Below are 23,412 nucleotides of genomic sequence, written 5' to 3'. Positions count from 1 at the left end.
TTTTAGTATTGAGAGTCATTAACAATTTAAAAACTTCAAAAAACAAAGACAAAAACAGTATAATGGCTTGCCCATTTGGGAGTTTAGAGGATGCTGAACTTAAAGGAAACTATGTAATAATCACCAATGGCACATATCATATGACAGATTGTAAATTGCTACTATTATAGTCATCTCACATCTGCAACTGCAAGTAAAGCCACACGATACCTACAATGCAAAATGCCCCATTCTATCATCCAGTTGTCACATTCAACGAAAATAAGTAGTCAGTTCCAGTGCCTTGTACAAGTCAATAAGGTTACACTAGCTCAAACTAATAAGAACGTAGACACACCACAATACATACGTTACAAGAAGGAATCACTACCTAAGTTAAAAATGCGTAGCATTTTACAACAAGTCTGGACACCTAGGGTCTCCACCCACTAGAAATTTACATTTTATTGTCATAGCCATTGGTACCACCTTCTCTGCCTAGCGGTTGTTTCTTTCTTTGGAGCTAGAGTAATCCTATCTGCATGAGCAACGGCCCATTCGCTAAAATCTGGGGAAGAAACAAGCTCTTCCATTGCCTTCTTTGTGGTGTCTCTAGTTAACTTATTCCACTCATCTTTTGAATGTTTCTTCCGTTCAGGAGTGTTGTGGAATGTAGAATAGAATGTATCTGTTTCTGATAACAAGCTTGACGGCTTGATAGGAGAACCTGCAGGAAAAACACATAAGAGAAGCTCCACCTTCAACTTTTCAGTTCATCTACTAATAAGTAACAGCTAAATTAGGCTAACCTCGGCTGATTGTGTCATTCCGATTTCTCTGGGAAATCCTGGAACCATATGACCCTTTTATCGGTGATGTGTATGAATCCTGAGATTCCCAGAGATAACTCGTGTCTATTTGTGATAAATTCCTGCTTTGCATGAAAACCGGAATGTGAAAATATGAAGCAACTGCAGAAGCAAAGGTCTGAAGAATTGGAAAAAAAAGAAGGGAAGACTCACTTGCAAAAGCGTAGAACGTATTTGGGACGGATTAATTTCCTCAAGATTGAGGAAATCAACACTCCACATATCCATGCCTCCGCAGCCAATAAAGGATCCAGAGAACTCTGAAGAAAAAGTAAAGCTATGTAACTGTCCAATTAAACTCCAGTAAGGGCTATAGTCCAAAAAGTGTGAGAACTTTGGAGGACCAAATGGATCTGTAGTATTAAAAAAAAAAGGACCTGAAGAATCAAGGCAGAAGCAAAAACTCGAATGGACCAACCGACAAACTGAGATACTCCGGTGTCAATGGATCCGTCTTCTGCAAGTACAAGTTTGTGAACAACCCAAAACCCCAACCAAGCTCCAGCAATTACGAGGAAAAGCAGCAGAAATATTGCCAACTGCAACAAAAGATCAGTCCATGTCATCCAAAATTCCATGGAAAGCAGAATTCTCAGTGCAGAAACCAAAAGCAGATCGCACTAATGAAAATTCAAATATTTTATCGTGAAATAACAGTAGGAGTTTGCAACATATGCTTTTCTGACATTAATTTCGGACATTTAACTAATAGACGCACTCAACATCAAGTGATGTGAGGATTTTCATTGGCATGAGAACCCTTAGCAAAAGGTTTTCCTAAAAGGTACCCAATATTGAACAACATGAGTGGACAAAACCTAACATTCCAAAGAGTAAGTCAACTAATAGAACCAACAATAAGAACTTACATACAGGGTTGTACATGTCTTCACCAATACCAATCTCGTTAAGTATTGAACGCAACAATTGAGGCACATAGCGTAGAAAGAAAGATCCTACACCAAGCTGAACAAAAACAAATAGCAACATTTAATTATAAAATTTAAAAAGAATCGTATAAAGAATAAATGCTAAGAGTATACTTATACTAGGGAGAGATACCCACAATGGATGAATACAGGAATATTGCTAGTGAGCTCTTCCTACCAGTCGGAAGAAGCTTCATCCCCTGTCATCAGAAGTACCAAACTGTCAATCAGAAAATTTAAACATAGAAGCATGATATGCACCTAGGTGCATACATCTACACATGTCCATACATGGTATATAGCTGCTATGCACATCGCTCAAATAAAAAATATTGAACATGTACTTTTACTTTATTATGATTAGTCAACATTGTTGAGGATGACATACATCATTTGATTCATTTGTTAGTTGGAATAATGTTTCTACTGGTAGTGTTCAAAATTGTGAATCAGGCACCCTCAATTTCTTGACTGGCTCCAAGATCAAAACATTTTAAAAAAAATATACTAAAAAACAAATTTAAGACATGAAACTCTCTGAGCGGCTTTCCTTTGTAAGGTGATATCATGAAATTGGTTAACAATGTTAGCATTTTTTCTAGCTTTCTTCTTCTTCTTCTTCTTCTTCTTCTTCATGTTTTCCAGCCAACATTTGGGTGAACTTTTGCAAGTTCTAGATCCATCTTCTATTCACACATGATTAATTGTATGAGCACTACTGTGAAACTTCTATGGTGCTACTCTGCAATTTTTCGTTGCAAAACATTTCTCATTACAAGAAAAATAATTATCTCAGATACACAGTTAACAAAGTAGTTTAGCTTCTGAAATCAACTACAACAGTTTGCATTGTAGATTTGAACTACATGTCAAGATTTGAAACTGAAGTAACAATCCCAACAAGACCTTCAATGCTTCTTTAATATAAAAAACAGAGAGAAGCAGCAACCTAGCGCAGGGCTCCTCTTTGCACTCAGAAAAAGGGATATTTATATAAAAGTATGGATACTTCTTTGAGAATGCAAGGGTACGAAGTTACCTGGAAAAGAACCATCAGTACCACAAGAAAAACCCCTACTGCCATAGCACCACCATAGTAAAATACTAGAGACTTGCTAAGGAAGGATGCCAGAGTAATTAACAGTATTCCCAGTACCAGAAAAATGACACGATACCAACAAAACTCTGCAGAAAAGAATATTAAAGTCACTTAATAGAGTTCATGCTAAAGGAAAAAGAAAAACAAAAAAGAAGTCAATTTCAGATTGAAACATGAAGAACAAACCTTCATGCAGCGAGACCTGAAGAGTTTGCTTAGACGAGCTTGTCATTCTAATATCCAAGAACTTTTCATCGAAAGGTGACATAGATCTCACCCATGAACCCTTGGTTAGTTTCATCCATTGGCCTGGCGGACACATCCCAATTTCAAGGGATTGATTCCTGCAAAGTTGAAAAGGGCCCTCAATAACTTATAAACATACACATTATTTTAAGACATTAAAGATGAACTGGACCACCTATACCTATCAGACCTTCAAAAGGTATCTACCTCTTTAGCTGTCTTTTACAATCAGATGCTATTTCAGTTGGAGAGGTTTGATTTTTAGGAGCTCAAGAAGCATAAACTTTGAAGCAAAAGCAACTATCATTAGACAGGTCATACCAGTAGTTTTTTTCTTTTTGGGCGATAAGTGGCTGATACTAGTAATTACTCACCAGTATTAGACATCAATATTAGCTTAGACATTGTACTACACAGCAGAAAGGACGGTCATAAGTTTAATTCCTGAGAGAAGTGTCCCTTCAACCATAAAGATCTTGCCTGTAATATAACCAGGTTCTTAAATATGTATCAGACCATTAAATATTTTATAAGGCAAACTGACACAACTTTAACAAGTAAAAACAAGTACACAGAAGGTGGGAGATTAATTAACATACGATGTGATTTAAAACAAAAATTAATCACGTATTTGTGTAAAGAGCTGGGTAGGATTAGAAGAAGGATGATAGACATAATATATATATATATATAGAGAGAGAGAGAGAGAGAGAGAGATTATTGACAGAATCTTAATGCAATTAATGAAATTCTCTGATCTATAGAAAAACAATGATTCATCAACAACAAAAGCAGCCATGAAGAAAATATATCAAGCTGCCAGCAACTTATCCATTATGATTTTTCACAATCAAAAAAGTCATTATGCTGAAACTACTGGTCAACAGAAAGAATGAAATAGACTACAAGAAGCATCCGTCGAAATTTCATTAGTACTCAGAATTTAAATAACAGAGAAACAAAGTGTTAGTGGCTCACCTATGGAAACAGACCTCAGCATTAGGTTGACGTCCACTTGGATTGATATATGATACATTCACCTTCACTGAATGGGCATACTTTTTCAGATTCTTTAGCCTTGATAAGCCATGGATTTGAACTCTCTCACAAATGACTTTAGTTCCTGGCTTAGATCCAGGAGAGTTTTCCACCACTATTCCTGGAGATATCTCAAGAGTGGTAGATTGAGATACAACTGCTGGATACAAAAAAGAAGAAGGAAATTATAATAGGTTAATCCAGCATCTAATAATTGAAAGAAAAATCTACCATTACATGGTATAAACATGTTATAATGCCTTTTAGGAGCACAAGCTTGGCTCTATGCTGTACTAACAGCTCGTCAAAAGGGAATGCTGAAAACTTCATGCAACTCTTTTTCACCAAAGGATCATTCTTAGTCTCTTACCCAAAAAAAAGACAACCTCTTACCAATCAGCATCCTAAATATTGGACTTATGCAGGGGAACTACCCACTGTAAAGGAGGTGCTATCAGAAAAAACTACCAATTCTCGCTGGGTAAGCTTTCTCTCGATATCAAAATCGAGATTGAGACATCCAAATGAACTCAACAAAAAGAGGTAGAACACGATGTGCAAGTACATAACTATAATAATAACATAAACAAATAACGAGCTAGTACTAATTCACGAAGTTAGTGCATCCCGAATCAGTACTACAGATATTTGAGCACTAATAATATCAATTGAACTAACAAGTGAGACAGAAGTCATTAGAGAAAAATCAGCCCATCTAGCTCTGGAGCTCAGGAACCTCTTTCTTATTCCATATGCAATGTACCAGTGTCGCTAAACAGCCTAAAATTAATCAAAAAAATGTATCTTTTCAGTGTCCCGGTTTTGATAAGCAACAAGAAAGCCTACAAGTAATCAAAAGATGTATCTTTTTCAAAGTCCCATTTTGATAAGCGACAAAGAATCCTAAATATTAACCGAAAATGTATCTTTTCCTACTTTATCTCATCGAAACTAGCGGAGACAAAAAGACACTAGGTGATTTTTTCCCGTCTGTCCAAACCTTGGTGGAAAAAAGTTATCCGGTACCTTTGATGGTGGAATGTAGCATATAACCGGAAGAATTAATTGATGTGCGTGCAAGCTGGCCCGGACACCATATCTTTTTCTACTTTATCTCATCAGAAAGAATCTTCTCGAAATTCAAAAACAGTTTCAAATTAACTGTCAAACTCTAGCAACTTCAACGTCAAAACCAATAAGCCCTTATTCAAATTATTTATGCAAATAAGTGCACACAGATTTATGTTACAAAGACTAAAATCCTAAAGCAAGAACCATAAGTGCCAAACACTCATAATCTTAAATACTTCAAAAAAAATCCTAGCATGTTGCCTGTGGGCTGTCGAGAAAGTAATGAAAAAAAAGAAAAAGAGAATGAATGTTTTCAGAACCCTAGAATTTAAGAGAATATTACCTAAAGACAGTTCATCGGCGTGGACTATGGAGGTCGAAGTGCGACATAATGCGAAGAGGAGCCATAGAATAAGAGCAAATACTCTACGCGAAGAATTTGCTACACCCATTGCTTTTGCGATTGGAGTAAGGAACACACACCGTTTTCTTTTATGAAGGAGCAAACTGAAAATACGAAGTAATTATTTTCCGGTTTATATGAAAAGAAAATTTTGGATTGGGCTCGTGCAGATTTTAGCGGTACGGCCTACTTAGAGGAACCTTTGGGCCATCGACAAGAGGCCCAATCTCTGGCCTCATTATACTTGGACTGAAGTACTAACAGGTACAATTCCCTTCTTCTTGTGGGAAATTACCAGTTATGTTCGCCCATAAGCAATTTATTACAAAAATTAGCTAATTCATAAAACATTACTAATATTAACCAAATGCTAGAAATATTAGCCAATTAGCTATTAGTAGTAAAAGAAGAGTCAATTTTTTGCTTTCTTTTGAGTGGGTATTGTTGGAATAGATTGGATACATCTTTAAAGCGTTTGAATCTCAGTTTTGGGATAATTTGGTGAAGTTTTGAGGTGGTTTGAATTAAAAATTCAAAGTAGAAGATAAACATGTAAAAGATGATATGTGTATCACACTATATATCATTTGTGTATCGCATGTATCATATGTGTATCAAATGTGCATCACATGTATATGTATATGTACATGTGCGTGAGATACATGCGTGATACAAATTTGATATACGCATTGCAGAAGAATTTTAACTCGATTTTAACTGTGAATTTTGATAACAAACCAATCCAAATCACCTCCAATCTTGCTCAAATTTTGTATATTGCCTCATCTATATGTTTTCAACGATACCCATTGAAAAAAATCTTTTTTGTCGAATTTTTTTAATATTATATATCATTGGTAATGAATTTTGACTCCAAACTAGTCTAATTCACCTTTAGATTTCGTCAAATTTTGTATATTGCCTCAGCTATGTGTTTTCAACGAATCGCAATAATACACATTGAAAAAAAATCTTTTTTCCCCTATATTTTTTAATGTTGTATGTCAATGGTAATTTTTTTGGCTATTTTTAGTAACATGACTAAAATGGCTAGTTGTTGGTAAATTGTATCATTTTTTAGTACATTCCTGTAAGATTCCCTAATTCTTCACTTAATTTTCTTAATATTTTCCATTTTATATGAATTGGGCTCGAACAGGTTTTAGTGGTACGGCCTACTTAGAGGAACCTTTGGGCCATCGACAAGAGGCCCAATCTATGGCCTCATTATACTTAGACTGAAGTACTAGCAGATATAGTTCTTCATGAAGAAACCACAAGTCACTTAATTTTCTTAATCTTTTTAGATTAAAGGAATAAATAATAAGTTAGTGTTGATAATAACAACAAAATAAGTGAATTCTAAGTTTATTCATTTGTCTTGTGCGAACAATCTTATTATTCAAGAGAGTGTAGTGTCATGAGTTCAAATTCAGACTTTAATTTTGATAAATTTTCACATATAACAATCATCCGCGTGAAAATATTAAATTTAATTAAACTAAGTGGATCATAGTGCATCTGCCTTTAAATTTCATTCGAGCAATAAACTATGTAATCATATGGATCATCAATGTCGTCGTTCTTACTTATTTAGCAGTAATTAAAGAGTGATCATTGTCAAATATATTATGTATTAAAAATCAATTTCATCTATTATAAAATAATTAGGAAATTTTGTTTTTGTTTAAGGTAAAGCAATAACAATACGATCTTCCACTATCAAGAACGTTACTAGTACAGTTGGAAGTTAAATTTAGCAAAACCAAATATTGGGGGAGTAAAGATATCCATACCAGACAGAGTAATATACATCCACATATATCAAATAAAATATTTTAGTATTTCCTGTTAAAACTTAATCAGCTTTTAGCTCTTTTGTCAAAACTCAAAATCAGAAAAGAATGAGTCTGAACCGTTTATTAAGAATATTCTGTTAAATTTAATTATCTATTGATAGATTCATTCATTATCACCCGAAATATGCAAGAGATAGCCCATATAATTTAGAAGGGCGACTTGGGTATAGAATTCAAACAGTGTTGGCAGCTCAAAAGATATGTAGAATGTAGATGTATAAATACAAGAAAAAGGTTAAAAAGAAACAGTCAAAATAACAAACAAAACAATATATATCACAACAGCGGGCCTTCATTCTTTCAACCTTAGGAATGCAAGAATTAAATAAAGTAACAGAAATGAGAAATAAGGGAGAGATGGGAAAGATTTTAGAAAAGAAAAGAGGAGATGAGAGGAAGAAGAGAAGAAGACATTCATTCAATACTTTTCATTCTATCACATACATATGTCCATAGTAATGGTTTACAAGGAAATCTGTAGGCTAACGCACTCAATTTCCCAACAACTTTCAAACGGGAAGAAATTGAAAATTATACTAAACTATAAACATAAGAACGTCCTAACTTTCTCAAGATAGGTGTACTATTTCTTTAGCTCATTGTACTACTATTTATCACGTAATCGTTACACTTTCAGAGCACTCTTGTTCTTCTAGTAGAAATAGCATAGCTTCTACTTCTTGGAAATACATCTGTTTTCACCGTAACATCTTCACCAAAATCACAAGGTTTATCTTCATCGATTTTCTCAATCGCAACAGATCTACTCCTAGGCATCACATTCGCCCCGTTTAAGCTTGGTTTAGCTTAAAATAAGGTGAATGAGAAATGAGTGAAATGAAATTTTGATTTTTTCTTCTTTACAAAGAAATATTGTTCCACCGGAAGAGAAAAACTCATTTGTTGAGTATATATGATTACACTTCTTATAGCTCTTAAAGAGTTGAGAAGAAGGCAAGTCTCGCGCCGTCACTCGACTCGGATTTGAATTTGGATTTGGTCAAATGATTTGATTGATTAATTTTTTGGATTAAATTTATTTGTTACATATTAATATTTAATCCAAATCGACCGTTTTTGTAACGGTAATTTACAGTTTCCCTCTGATTTTATTTTCCCGTTTTATTTTGCATAAATAGCCATTTACGTGATCATCCCAACCTATTGGCTATAAATAGCAGGTCATTCCCTTAGATTTTTCTTACGAAAATACAGAATTATCCCCTTCCTTTCTGCATTATTTTCTTACAAAACAAACAATGTAAGTGTGATTGCTGTCGTCATTTGTGTTCGTTAAAACACTAGGGGTTGAAGTACCGCTACACTATTGTGTAATTCGTTCTATACTAGGAGTAAATAATCTAAACCTCAGGTACTAGGAAGGGATTAAGTTTTTTAAGAAAACACTGTAAATTTAGTGGGCTCGAATTAATTTATATTCTTCTACATTTCTGTTTTCCCGTTGTTTTTCTTCTCTATAATTATTTTACAAATACAATATACTAACACTTAGAACCTCTCTTGTGAAAGAAATCCTTATTAGCTCCTTAATATCTTTATCCTCATTTGATAAAGAGAAATTAACACTGAAACTCTTGGGCAAAGTTGAAATTTGTCGAGGAGCTGGACAAGCCATCACACTGCCATAACCAACCATACAAAAACAATCCGTTAGGCTACTGTAACGATCCGACCAGTCATTTTGAGAATTAGAGCCCTGATCCCCTAATATCTGTTTTCCCCACATTTGTTTCTACTTTTGGGAATTTTCGGAGTGATTGGTTATGAAATTCGGGGAGTTTTGGGACACTTAGTCCCTAGTTGTGAGTTTAAACCTTAGAAATTAGACTGTAGTCGGAACTGTATGAAGATGGATCCGGAATAGAATTCCATCGACTCTGTTAACTCCGTTGAGTGATTTTGATCTTAGGAGCGCGTTCGCAATGTGTTTTGGAGGTCTGTAGTAGATTTAGGCTTGAATTGGCGAAAGTTAGATTTTTCGGTGATTTCGGCCGATAGTGAAAATTTTGATATCGAGCTCGCAATGGATTTCCGAAAGTAGTTGTAGGTTCGTAGTGTCATTTGTGATATGTGTGTAAAATTTGAGGTAATTCGGACTAAATTTGACGTGGTTCAGCGTCGTTTGTAGAATTTAGAAAATTCTAAGTTCTTAGGCTTGAATCTGTGCTTAATTCATGATTTTTGGTGTTGTTCGATGTGGTTTGAAGGCTCGAATAAGTTCGTATGGTGTTATAGGATTGGTTGGTAGGTTTGGTTGAGATCCCGGGGGCCTCGGGTGTGTTTCGGATGCTTAACAGAATGAAATTGGACTTGGGAAAAATCTGGTGCTTTTGCTGGTTCTGCTGTAATCGCACTTGCGCAAGGCTGCCCGCAGGTGCGAGAAAATTAGCGCAGAAGCGGGAAAATGGAGGAGTGCCAGGGGTCGCAGGTGCAAGGTATTTTCCGCATCTGCAATTCCCGCAGATGCGTTAGGGGTCTTCGCAGGTGTGCAAGGTCCGCAGAAGCGAAAGGGAATTCCGCAAGCGCACACGCGCAGATGCGGCCCTTTCATCGCATGTGCGAAGGCAGAGGGGGCAAGTGAATTGCGCAGATGCGCAGATTTTCCGCACAAGCGCACCCGTAGGTGCGAGCCCAGGTTCCGCAGGTGCGGAAATATCTCGGCAATGGTTAAAACCAAAGGGCTTCGTGATTTTTGTCAATTTTGACTTTGCAAACTCGGTTTAGGGCGAATTTTGAAAGCATTTTCAAGGCATTTCTTGAGGTAAGTCACTTGTGCTTATTTTTTATCAATAATCTTGCTTCCCTATATATTTTTTCACCTAGTTAGTGTGTATTTAAGGTGGAAATTGGGAATTGGAGCTAGGGATTTGGAAGTTTGATTTGTGGATTTGGAGGACCATTTGGTGTCGGATTTTAGTAAATTTGATATGGTTAGACTCGTGAGTGAATGAGATTTCGTATTCTATGACTTTTATCCGATTCCGAGACGTGGGACCCACATACAATTTTTGAGTTAATTTTGAAATTTTCGTTAAAATGTTGATTTCGCTAATTAGATGAGTCTATTATTGTTGTATTTATGATATGTAATTTCTTTTGGCTAGATTTGGGCCATTCGGAGACGGATATTCATGGAAAAGACATTGTGACCGATTGATTGAGTTTGGTTCGAGGTAAGTGATTTGCCTAACTTTATGTGGGGGAAATCCCCTTAAGATTTGGAACTATTGTGTTATGTGAGCGCCGTGTACATGAGGTGACGAGTACGTACACAAGCTAGTTGTGGTAAAACCCGATTTTCTTACCGAGCAGCAACATGTTTTTCTGTTATTTTGAGTTAAACCATTTTAATGAGTACTAATCTATTTTCATTATTAATTGAGTTATTCCAATATGTGTAGCTATCATGTTTAGTCTAATACAACATGTCTACGTGTCTTAATTGTTTATGTGAATTATGTGCAGCATGCTTAGTGATTTTTCCTGCTTCTTCCCTGACTAGTACTTAGTCTAAATTGTAAGAATTTCATGATGTAGTTGTATTTCTATCATTCGCGCTGCATATTTACTTGGGACTACGGAACGGTATTCCGGGAGATCCCCTTGTCTTGCATATTTACTTTGGGACTATGGAACGGTATTCCGGGAGATCCCAATGCACATTTACTTTGGGACTATGGAACGATATTACGGGAGATTCCCCTGCTCATTTACGTTTGGGACTACGAGACGGTATCTCGGGAGATCCCCTATTGTGTTTCCGTGTACTGAGCTGTTACCTTCTATGATTTCATTGTTGTTAAATTTTAGCCTTTATTTTATTGCGGTATTTCACTCTATATTATTTTATTATATATTTACCAGTAGGGTCCTGACCCGACCTCGTCACTACTCGACCGAGGTTAGGCTTGGCACTTACTGGGTATCGATTGTGGTGTACTCATGCTACTCTCTGCACATATTTTTTTGTGCAGATCCAGGTGCACCTTATCAGCCGCACTATCAGTGAGCCGGGATAGTTTTGGAGACTTCAAGGTATATCTGCCGCGTCCGCAGACCTCGGAGTCCCCTTCTACTCTTCCTCCTGTCCATTATTTTCTGTATCTTCCTTGTTAGATTCTGATGTATAGAGACACTAGACTTTTTCTTCTGTAGTTTGTGATTCACGATGTTCTGTGTTTTGGGAATTGTTATGTATTTTTGAATAGTGGGTTAAATTTATATTTATATTTCATTAATCCGCAAAGTGTTAGGCTTACCTAGTTGTAGAGATTAGGTGCCGTTACGACGTCACACAGAGAGGAAATTGGATCGTGACAGCTACGAATCTAAAAATCCCTGCCTTTAATCAGAAATTTAATGAACTTCTTGATTAATCCACTTTCTTATTTAGCCTTTGTGGAGAAGGAAAAATGATTTTTTTTAATTGCAAATACTTATTTAAAATAATAAGAACTAAAGATCTAGAGCGGAAGTAGAGCAACCTAAGATTTAATTAATGATTGAAGGGTAGTGCTATGTTGGTGGAGTATTAATATATATTGATAGTTGGAATTAATTAATTAGAACAGGTTAATTAGCAGGAAAGGTTGATGGAGAAATGGGCATATAAAAAGGATCTGAAAGGGACTACATTGACTCAAAATTGAGAAAGGAGGAAGGTTTGATTTGTTTAGAAAAATAAGAGAAACTAAAAAGAAAACCAGAGAAAGAATGAATGCTAATTGATTGCATTGATTTAAAATAGAAGAGTGCATCACTATTTATAGGTAACTAAAGAGATTAAAATAAGAGGAAAAAAACATTATTTTACTTTTAGATCCCAAACCAAAAGAAAAGTAAATATTCTACCATTAATGTAGATTCTAAACTAGAAGAAAAGAATTATATTATAGAACAACTATAAGTGTATATTTTAACATGATTTGGGGTATTTAGAGCACTGAAGGCTTAATATATAGTACAGTAGTAAAAGTTTTTGTGGGAATAAAATAAGACGTTATTTTACTTTTAGATCCCAAACTAAAAGAAAAGTAAATGTTCTACCATTAATGTAGATTCTAAACTAGAAGAAAAGAATTATATTACAGAATAACTATAAGTGTATATTTTAACATGATTTGGGGTACTTAGAGCACTGAAGGCTTAATATATAGTACAATAGTAAAAGTTTTTGTGGGAATAAAATAAGACGTTATTTTACTTTTAGATCCCAAACTAAAAGAAAAGTAAATGTTCTACCATTAATGTAGATTCTAAACTAGAAGAAAAGAATTATATTACAGAATAACTATAAGTGTATATTTTAACATGATTTGGGGTACTTAGAGCACTGAAGGCTTAATATATAGTACAATAGTAAAAGTTTTTGTGGGAATAAAATAAGAAGACGTTATTTTACTTTTAGATCCCAAACTAAAAGAAAAGTAAATGTTCTACCATTAATGTAGATTCTAAACTACATTAGGAGGGGTTTTAAAATAAATAAATAAAAAACTAGAAGAAAAGAATTATATTATAGAATAACTATAACTGTATATTTTAACATGATTTGGGGGTACTTGGAGCACTAAAAGCTTAATATATTACAGTAAAAAATTTTGTGGGAATAAAATAAGAAAAAAGCAAAAGCTCTTTTGGGAGGTGTGATGAGTGATAATGTTGCGAAAGGAGACTCATACCATGGAAGAATTGTCAAAATACAACATCAAATTTGTGTAAACGAAAAAAAAAAGAATCTGATTTATATAAACTATATAAACGGTAAATAATTTTCACATTATGTGAATTTTAATCTTTGGTAGCAGATTTACCTGCATTACATTCCGGTTGTAATTTCACTTATTATAAACGATTATTTATAGTTATTTTAGGTGCCTGGTGGGGTAACAATCCGAAGTTAAACTACAAAAAAATAAGAAGAGAGAATTAGCAGCGAGGATTTTAGATTAAAGAAACAAAATCCATTTGAAGTGTATAACTTATTGTTATTGGATATATATTGACGAGTAATAGCAGTCCAATTTTGAAACTCTATGTTGGGCTTGTAGATAAAATAAAATTTTATTCTTCAAATGATCCCCAGTCAAACAAACTTGAAAGAGTACTTGGCGTTTTTCGACTCTGTCGTCGTTGAAGATGTTGGAACAGATATCTTTTTGGGGTTTTTTTTTTGCGTTATACTTTTATTTTGTGATTAGTCGCTCTATGACAAATTACTAGTATCTTCTTTGAAAGCGAATAAAAGAGAATTCCCTTTAGAATTAGGCCAAGACAGGAACCAAGTGAAACGCCAAAGAGAGATCAAGGTGTTGGATTTCGTTGACTTTCATATATATATATATATATATATATATATATATATATATATATATATATATATATATATAGTATCTATGAACGTGCATTGCACGTTAATAATGACACGTGATGATTTAAACAATTATTTATATGAAGGAACAATAAAATTTAATTAATAAGAGAAATTTTATGTAAAATAATACAACAATCATCTAAATGCAGAAAAATATTATTACAATAGCATAATACATGAATTTAAAATAAAAGAACATCATCAAAACTTCTCTTAGTTAGATAATCAATTTGATGGTATCTTAAAGAACTTACACAAATAATCAATTTTGTCATGTTAGTTAGATAATTATGTATTATAGTGTAAAAGTATTAAATGTGATGGTATCTTAAAGAACACTTCTTTGTGGACAATATTTTTTTTTGTGTATGTTCCCTCCTAATGCTTTGGTTGCTCTACCTTAACCAGAACTCTTGTTGTCGATCTTGATATCCCTCTTGAAAGTGCAACATACAGTTGTTCGTGCAAGAAAATATATTGCGGTAAATATAGTCCAATATTTAGGATATTTGTCCTTGTTCAGTTCTTCTACCGTGGACTTTGTCGCGTCCGTCTATTCTTGTACTTAAAAATACCTTGGTGCCTGGTATTGTTCCGACTCTTCTGTCCCCAGGATAACTTCATCTGGTTTGGGGCAGGTGCTGGTTCCGGTAATTGCTATGCCGCACGTTCTTTTCTTTTGCTACTGGAGACCGAAATTGCATTCATCTCCCTTGCTGCCGGTTTATCACCTCTTATCTGTTTGATCCCATCGGGTTTCGGAAACTTTAACCGTTGGTGATATGTTGAAGGCTATGGTTGTCCAACGAGACGGGACATGACAAAATTAACGGGACGAGACGACATTTGACAGGGACGAAATGGGACGTGACAAACGGGACGAAATAGTAGGCCCATCCCGTCCCACTAACAAACGAGATGGGACGGGATGGGATGGGACGAGACGGGACAGGACGAGACGGGTTCGCGGGCCTTAAGTGCCGTTTTAAAAATAAAAAATAAAAAATTTAAGCATTAAGTTTGGCAACGACTATTTTTTTGACAATGACTAAGTTTTTAAAGTTTGCAACGACTAGTTTTTTGACTTATTTAATAAACTTAAAAGTTAAACGGAAATTAGAAAACTAAGTAAAGAATTATAAAATATTAAAACAAAAGACTTGTAATGAAATATTTTAGTAATTATAAATTTATAATAGAGTTATAATTTATTTAATATAGTTTCAAGCCATTAAGTAACTAAGTAAGAGTGTAAGACAATTCATAAAAAAAAAATCAACGCATAAAGCCTTTTATTTTATTAATAGAACTTTTAAATCTCACATACAAATATAATTCTTTTGAACAACACATAATCTACGCAGCCACCTTCTAGGAAGAGTTCTGTTTGAACTAGGCCTCTTAGTAGCCAATTACAAATTATAATACTAATATTTGTAAGCTCATATATAACATCGTTGTAACTTATCTATAATTTCTCTCGGGCATTGTTCTGGAATTAGAAATGTTGATTGATGTTCCATGAGTTTCATGCCGTCATCGCTCCCATTGCTAAGTAACTCATTGTATTCTTCTTCTTCTTCTTCTTCTTCTTCTTCTTCTTCTTCTTCTTCTTCTTCTTCTTCTTCTTCTTTTCTAGTGGTTAATTTTGCAAAACCAAGATTTCTTCTTTCTTAATTAATCCAATCTCTCAATAATACAGAAATCTCTAGGCTGTCCTTCGCTAATGAATGTCTATTGTAATGACCCAACCGATCGTTTTGACTGTTAGAACCCCGTTTCCCTAAATAAGACTTTTCGTATGTACTTTTATTAATTTATGACTTGCGGGGATGGTTGGTTCGGGATTTGAAAGTGTTTGGGTTGAAATCGGAACACTTGATTCCTTAAGTTAGGCTTAAAAGGCTAAGTTTGACTTCGGTCAATATTTTGAGAAAACGACCTCGGAATCGGGATTTGACGGTTCCAATAGGTTCGTATGATAATTTCGGATTTGGACGTATGTTCGAATCGGATTTTGGATAACCCGAGAGCGTTTTGGCGCTTAATAGTGAAAATCAACTCTTTGTAGGTTTAAAGTTCTTTAAGTTTGTTTTTGAGTAGGTTTTTGAGTAATTGAAGTCCGTTTGGAATTTCGAATTTGGGAATAGTTCAGAATAGTGATTTAAGACTTGCACGCAAAATTTGGTGTCATTCCGAGTAGTTTAAGTATGTTTCGGCGCATTGGAAGTAAATTGAAGAATTTGAAGTTCTTAAGTTTGAATCAATTTGGTTTGGGGTATGATTCATAGATTTGATATTGTTTTACACGTTCTGTGAGTTCGAGTGAGACCGTTTTACGATTTCAAACTTGTTGGTATGTTCGAGCGGGGTCCCGGGGACCCCGAGTGTCAATCGAACGAGGCTCGGACCAAATTAGAAATTGGGAGCCAGAACTGAAGCTCCCAGCTACTGTTAGAATCGCATCTGCGCTTGGCCAGCCGCAGGTGCGACATTCGCAGGTGCGGCAGAATCTCGTAGGAGCGACACTCGTAGATGCGAGATTTATTCGCAGAAGCGAAGAGGGAAGGGGAGGCCTACAATCACAGGTGCGGAATCTCGGGATCACCTGCAAGCACGCAGGTGCGAGAAGAAGAGCGCAGATGCGGAGCTGGGCAGTCAAGTTAAGCTCGCACCTGCGAGGCTTTTCCGCAGGTGCGGCACACCTTCCGTAGGTGCGAAACCCATGCTTGGCAGAATGTGTTAAAATCGGGGCTCAAACATTTTAAGCCCATTTTTCCTCCATTTACGGGTGATTTCAAAGCTTTTGAGAGGGGGATTTCAACTAGCAATTGAAAGATAAGTTAATTCTACACCCCTTGAGTTAAATACATAGATTATGGGTAGATTGTAATTAGTAAATCTTAGAAATCATAGGCATAGGTGAAAAACCTAGTTTTTTATTTTAAAAAATGACATTTCAACCACGAAAATAATTATGGAATTGGGTAAAAATTATATATTTGAGTTCTTGAGATTTTGGGTAACGTTTTCATCCGAATGTTTTTAGAATCCGGGCACGTGGTCCCTAGGTGAATTTTAGGAATTTTACTATTTTGGTTAGGGTAATTTATTCAAATGCCTAAATTAGAATTATTGAATATGTATTAATTATTTTGTATAATATTTGGATAGCTTCGGATTTTTCGGCACCGAATTGTGCATTTAACGCGACGTGGTAATCGAAAAGTGGACTTTGTGACAAGGTATGTCTCTTGTCTAATCTTGTGAGGGGAAAATTACCCCATAGGTGATTAAATTGATAATTGTTGCTAATTGTGGGGGTTACGTACGCACGAGGTGACGAGAGTCCGTGCGTAGCTACTATTAATGCTAAAGTTCGGGTAGTTTAGGACACAAAGCATGAATTACTTGTGCAAATCGTATTCTTTACTGAATTAAATTATTTGATATATATATATATATATATATATATATATATATATATATATATATATATATATATATATATATATTGTGAATTGTTAGGGAAGATAGTAAAAGATGAAAATCTTATATGCTTAATTTCTATTTAAATTAATTAATTGTTAAAAAAAATTGTTCATCCTCTCGAATTTATCTTATAATAAACATACTCTCATTCCCGAAGGTACATAAGAAAAATTTCCTCCTTTCTTGTGGATCGGGTCGAACGCCTCGGCAGGATAGATGCATCTATGGATCGTGTCGCACGTCCCTCGGTAGTGTACACGACACTCTGGATCGGGCCGAACGACCTCGGCAGAAATCGTGCTTAATAATAATAATAATTACACGATACTTTGATAGTTTATTTCAGATTGTGAAGCTAATTGAGAGTTGGAAATTATTGGAATTTAAAGAATTTATTTATCTCTGCTTGTTAAGAAAATTATTGTTATTCCTGTAAATGAGGCTAATTGATTAATTGAAAATTTAATGAAATTGAAGGAATTTAATTAGTTCTGCTAGTTCAATAAAATTATTGTTAACTTTGTGAATCACATTGATATAAATATTTCTATTTTCATGATTATTCAATATTATTGACCCATAGTGAGTGTCAAAGTCGGCCATCTCGTCTCTACTTCTTCGAGATTAGGCTTGATACTTACTGGATACACGTTATTTTCATACTCATACTGCACTTGCTGCACATTTTATTCTGCAGGTACATATATGTCTAGCGGCCTTGTGGGCGCAGAGGTGTGGTTAATAATTGTGGGGACATAGGTGAGCTGCATTCTATATTACGATCCGCAGCCAATCGAGTCTCCTTCAGGGTTATTATATTTTTCTGTTTAATTTATATTCTGGATAGATGCTGTATTTTATTTTTAAACTCTCTAGTAAATGCTCATGCACTTGTGATACCGGATTTTGGGAATGGTTGTAAATTGTTTAGTAATTTAGTTGCTAAAACCATTTATCATTTACTCTATGAGTTCTAGCTTTATTGTTTTATTGAAAAAATTTTAATTTTGAAATTACTAAAATAGGTAATTAAGTTAATTGATTATGGTTGATTTGCCTGACAGTGGTGTCCGGCGCCATCACGGCCTTATTGGATTTTGGGTCGTGACATCTATGATCTTCGATTTGAAATCTTGCCGCGCTAAAAATACTATTTGATGCTACTGATGATGCTTGTATAGCCAGGATATCTCGGGCCATTATTGAAAGTGTTGGAAAAGCCTTGCCACGCTCCCTCCACCATGCCAAAAGTTGTTCGTTGCCTTCTTCGTCTTTAATACTTTCCAATCCTTGATTAAGATAAGAATCAAGTTCATCATCAATAGAGGAATCAAAATCTGTTATATCTTCCCATAGAATTTCTACACTAGACTTAGAAGTAGAAGGAGCAGTTTCACCATCTGTTGTTTCCATAGATTTATATTTATCAAACATTGATCTAGCAAAAGAATAAATGTTAGCTTGGCAGTCTTCAAGAGATGGTTGTTCATTTTCTTGAATTGCTAAATTCTCATAAATTTTACGAACAAGTCCCTTTGCACCTCTTAATTTTAAAGATGGGTTAAGTATAGTAGAAATTAAATAAACTTGGAGAATATAGAAAAAATACTTTTTAAAATTTGTAATCATTTCATTAATGGCCGGTGCATAAGTTGGATTAGTTTTATACTTACCAAATACAACCGAAATTCCACAAATATACCATAATATTTGTGTAACAGTAGGATAATATATACCAGAAAATTGTTTTGTAGCATAATAAATTTTTTCTAAAAATTTAGTAAGCTCTTTGGTTTGATCCCAATCATAATCAACAAAATATTGCTCCAAATACTTGACGAATTAATTTGAAGCTTAAAAGTTGCTCCAAAATTTTTTCCAAATACTTGAAACTTATTACTTGATTGTGAGAAAATTGAGAGAATAATATAGATAGAATGTAAGAGATTTGAGAGAGAATGATTGATTTTTATGGGAAAAAATAAAGAAGGATGGGGGTATTTATAGTAGAAAATAGGGCTAAAGTATAATTTAATAAACTTAGGGGTTATATTGTGTTTTAGGGTGGGGTGGGGCCAAATATGCCCGTTTTTGGCCGTTGGGAATGGCTATTTTTGCAATTGAAGTCGTTGCCCAACTACTATAATTCAAAAAAAAAAGGACGCGGGACAGGCGGGACGGGATAAACGGGACGAAATGGCCATCCTGTCCCATCCCGTGTTCCATTTAACATGTTCCCATCCCGTTTAGAAGTAAGTGGGCAGGGACGGGATGCGCGACGGGTCGTGATGGCCCGTCCCGTTGGACAGCCTTATTGAAGGCACAAATTTCATATGGTGCAACCATGGTCTTCCCCAGATGATATTATATCCCATGTCTCCTTCTACCACTTCGAAGAGAGTTGTCTTTGTTACTTCCTTAGCGTTCGTGAGCAGCAAAATTTCTCCCCGAGTTATCACGTTTGTGAGGTTGAATCCAACGAGGAGTTTCGTTGCCGGGATAATTCTTTCGGTGAGTTTATCTTGCTCACATACTCTCCATTGTATGATATTAGTTGAACTTACTGGATCCACTAAAACACATTAATTTTAAAATCTAACACATTTAAAGAAATTACCAGGGCGTCATTGTCCGGTAGTAGTAATCCGTATGCATCTTCGTCCGTAAATGTGATATAGTCTTCCCGGAGCCTTTTACTATGAGTTATTGATACTTTTTTTCTTCGCTGCCAAAAAGGTGACCTCGTTAATATCATTTCCTCCGAAGATCATGTTGATCGTTGGCGCGAGGGTTCTTCTCTTGCTTTCGAGGTTTTCGCGTCGCCCCTGTTTCGACCATAGTTGTTTTAAGCTCGGTCACTTAGGAATTCTCTGAGGTGACCATTCTTTAATAGTGTTGCCACTTCTTCCCGGAGGTGTCGACAGTCCCTAGTTCGGTGGCCGTTAGTGCCGTGGTATTCACACCATAAATTGGGATCCCTCTTGTTGGGAACAGATTTTATAGGTCTCGGGAATCGTGCCTCTTTGATATTCCTCATGGCCGACACCAACTCTACTACACTGACATTAAAAATAATACTTTGATAACTTTGGGTAAGAAGAATCTTGCGACCCCCAGATTTCTTTATCGTGCATCGATTTGTTGTTTCGGCCATGACCGATCCTTCTATCAACGGTGATCGTGTCTGCTATCCGGAAGCTCCTGCCATGACCTTCTGTCCGCTCGTAGGGAAATAATCGGCCCATCGGAGTCCATCTATCCGTGTCAATATCATCTTTCTTTTTTTTCTCTGTTCTTTTTCCGTCCTTTGGTCGACGATGGAAAGCCCACCTGATCGTCTTCGATCCTTATTTTCGATTCGTACCGGTTGTGGACATTCGCCCAAGTCGGTTGTTGGAACTCGAGTAGACTTTTTTTTTAACTTTCGGGAAGCGTCCGAACTTCTCAGATTTAAACCTTTGGTGAATGCTTGAGCTGCCCATTCATCCGGGAGTGCTGGTAGCATCCTTTCCTTTTGGAACCGGGTAACGAACTCTCGTAATAACTCGGATTCTCCCTGCGCGATACTGAATATGTTAGCCTTTCGGGCTTGTACCTTTCTGGCACCGGCATGAGCCTTGATAAAAGAATCCACGAGCATCTCAAAGGAATCTATGAAATGCTCGGGCAATAATGAATACCACGTTAAAGCTCCCCCCACGAGAGTCATTTCCTTTCACTGCTATTATGTAGGTGGTAATGTGCTCATGTGGATATGAAGTTCCATCATACTTTGGCACTTCGGGCATTTTGAATCGCTTCAGGATTAATTCCGGGGCCGCACTCGACTTGTACGATAATTGAATATACTTCTTCGAGTTTGGGCCTTTTAATACTGGTGGTGCGCCCGGGATTTGATCCATGCAGGCGTTTATTTCCTCCATGAACCGCAAAAGTTCATCCTTGAACGGATCCTTCTCGTTATTGAGGCCGGATCTACTCCCCTCTCCCCCAGCCGCATCAGATCCAACTTCGCCCCTAGAAGTGTTATCATCTCTCTGTGTCGTCTGGTTCGCAGGATCATCAGGAGGAACTGGATCTCGCATTTTTGCATTATTTGAGGCACCGGATAGCACTTGCTTCAGTTCCGTCATAACCTGATCCTGCTGTGTGAGATGGACTAGAATGACTGCATGTTGCTCTTGCAGGACCCTTACTGCATCCGCTACATTCTCCTCATTACCATCATCAGGAGTTGCCTCCCGAACCTGTCAAGGGTACCGCCTGTCATGTACCGGTGTGGCGTCGTTCCCCTCATTGTGAGTGTCACTGATTGAGTCCTCGAAATGAGGTTGTTCCCCTTGATTTTCAGGGTTGCGTGTGGTGTTAACATTGTCATCTGCCATTTTTTGTGATTTTTTGCTAAGGAAAAGTAATCAAAACACGTTAGTAAAAAAGGCAAGGATCATTTAATCGCAAGGTTGTCTAGGCCCCACGGTGGGCGCAGTTTACCGTAAAATGGTACAGTTGAATTTGTTCGTGGTTTCTAGATAAGTGAATTAATTTGATCCAAAAAGTAATAAAATAACCGATGAAATATAAAATACTCAGCCTTAGAATGTAGATGAAACGACAAAGCTAATGAGTCCGGAAACAGGGTTTCCGAGTACAACAATGACCAGATAAAAAGCGAGAGAATAAAATTATATTAAAATGCTGTATAGAATGTAGTGTAAGTTAGCTTGAAAATTCCTCTCTTTACAATGATAACTGAGCTCCCTATTTATAGTTATGTCTAGGGAAGGAAGTCCTAGGATTATGCCCTTCTTTAATGTCAATTATGACGGTAATTGATGAAGATGTAACGTTGGACATAAATGCTAAATTTCTTGTAACGGACCATCATCCTTAATGCTTTAAAATATTCTGTATTAAATGTTATCGGGCGCAAAGCATTTAATATTCCATTTATGATCGTTATTACTTTCGGTGACCATCTCTATCTTGTGTTCCATGTGTCCTTACTTTAAGCGACCACGTGTCATGTCGTAATTTTCCCCGAACAATTTGCTTACTCAAAAGATGATGACATTTTGAAAAGAGGGTAGCATCATACAGAACGAAAGATGTTTGCTTTTTACAAAAGAAAGATGTCTTTATGCACGCCTTACGGTTTCACTTCCATATAAGAAACTATACGACAATTGATCAATGTTAAACAACATTTACGTGATAAGCATACAGTTGATTGGAGAACGTACACTATATCGCCTGTGCGCTATAATTGGGTAGTAATCACAAAGAGGCTACCTTATATATCAAATATTTCTTCTCCAGAAGTACAAAGAGCAAACTCTAATCCATACGCTTGGATTTTACTTAACGTTGAAAATTACGACACATCTTATTTTTCGGAATTAGAATTATATTAGAGGTGGACGACGAACAAAAAAGCAAACAATGCAAATTCAAGAATCTGAATTGCGACTTCTTTTAGTGGTAATTCAAACTCTTACTCCACCCACTTATATGTACCACTGATCTAGTAAATAATGAGAAATTGAGCTCCCATGCACTTGTAGATGAGCTGAGCGTATATTAAATACAGTGGCGAATTTAGAGAGCGGGTTCAAACGCCAGTGCTTTCTACTCGATCGAACTATATAAAGTCTACCACAATTATTCTGAATTCATCAAATATAAATTCTGAATCCGCCTGTGAGCAAGGGTGTTAGAGAACGGCGTTTGAATCCAAAGGAGTGAGTGTGCCAGGGATCAAAAGAGAGGAACACCATGCAAAAGAAGAAATAGTATTGTCTGATGGAATTCGGGGTCTAACATGTCTTTCTTGTGCTTCACTAATTGACTCATTAATAGCCTCAGTAGTTGATATCATCGATCATTGAATTTTTGGAGGAGGGAGGAAGGAATTCTTTCAATTGCCCATCACTATTATTGTTACTTGATAATGATGTTGGTGAGAGATCAAAAGGAGGAGGTGCTACCTGTTGAAGATATAAATAATTAGTTAAATTCAATATGATACAAGAGTAA

The 23,412-nt window shown here is 36.0% G+C and overlaps 1 protein-coding gene across 2 annotated transcripts; it reads right to left on the bottom strand.

Annotated features, from left to right (window-relative positions):
• Positions 1 to 230: 230 nt before the first annotated feature.
• Positions 231 to 5,734, bottom strand: LOC107761130 (uncharacterized). 2 transcript variants are annotated; one of them, XM_016579301.2, is made up of 10 exons: positions 5,575 to 5,734; positions 4,101 to 4,320; positions 3,063 to 3,220; positions 2,817 to 2,962; positions 1,915 to 1,977; positions 1,722 to 1,814; positions 1,226 to 1,387; positions 1,002 to 1,108; positions 789 to 910; positions 231 to 706 (listed from the first exon to the last, which is right to left on the bottom strand). In XM_016579301.2, the coding sequence occupies exons 1-10, from the start codon at positions 5,681 to 5,683 to the stop codon at positions 450 to 452; spliced, it is 1,437 nt and encodes a 478-aa protein (XP_016434787.2). In that variant the 5' UTR covers positions 5,684 to 5,734; the 3' UTR covers positions 231 to 449. The 2 variants fall into 2 exon arrangements, with proteins under 2 accessions (XP_016434787.2, XP_016434788.2); XM_016579302.2 differs by having other exon boundaries at positions 4,101 to 4,317.
• Between the last annotated feature and the right edge of the window lie 17,678 nt (positions 5,735 to 23,412).

The sequence above is a fragment of the Nicotiana tabacum genome, chromosome 17 (assembly GCF_000715075.1).
Source record: "Nicotiana tabacum cultivar K326 chromosome 17, ASM71507v2, whole genome shotgun sequence".
Classification (NCBI taxonomy): domain Eukaryota; kingdom Viridiplantae; phylum Streptophyta; class Magnoliopsida; order Solanales; family Solanaceae; genus Nicotiana; species Nicotiana tabacum.
Note: the sequence above shows the minus strand (reverse complement) of the source record. Positions and strands in the feature narration are given on the sequence as shown.

Excerpts from the sequence above, each read along its gene's own strand:
- LOC107761130 (XM_016579301.2), bottom strand. The coding sequence starts at position 5,683 with ATGGGTGTAGCAAATTCTTCGCGTAGAGTATTTGCTCTTATTCTATGG. Across the intron at positions 1,388-1,721 it reads GTGAAGACATGTACAACCCT|TTGGCAATATTTCTGCTGCT; the intron begins GTATGTAAGTTC and ends CTTTTGTTGCAG. Across the intron at positions 707-788 it reads GAATGACACAATCAGCCGAG|GTTCTCCTATCAAGCCGTCA; the intron begins GTTAGCCTAATT and ends TTTTTCCTGCAG.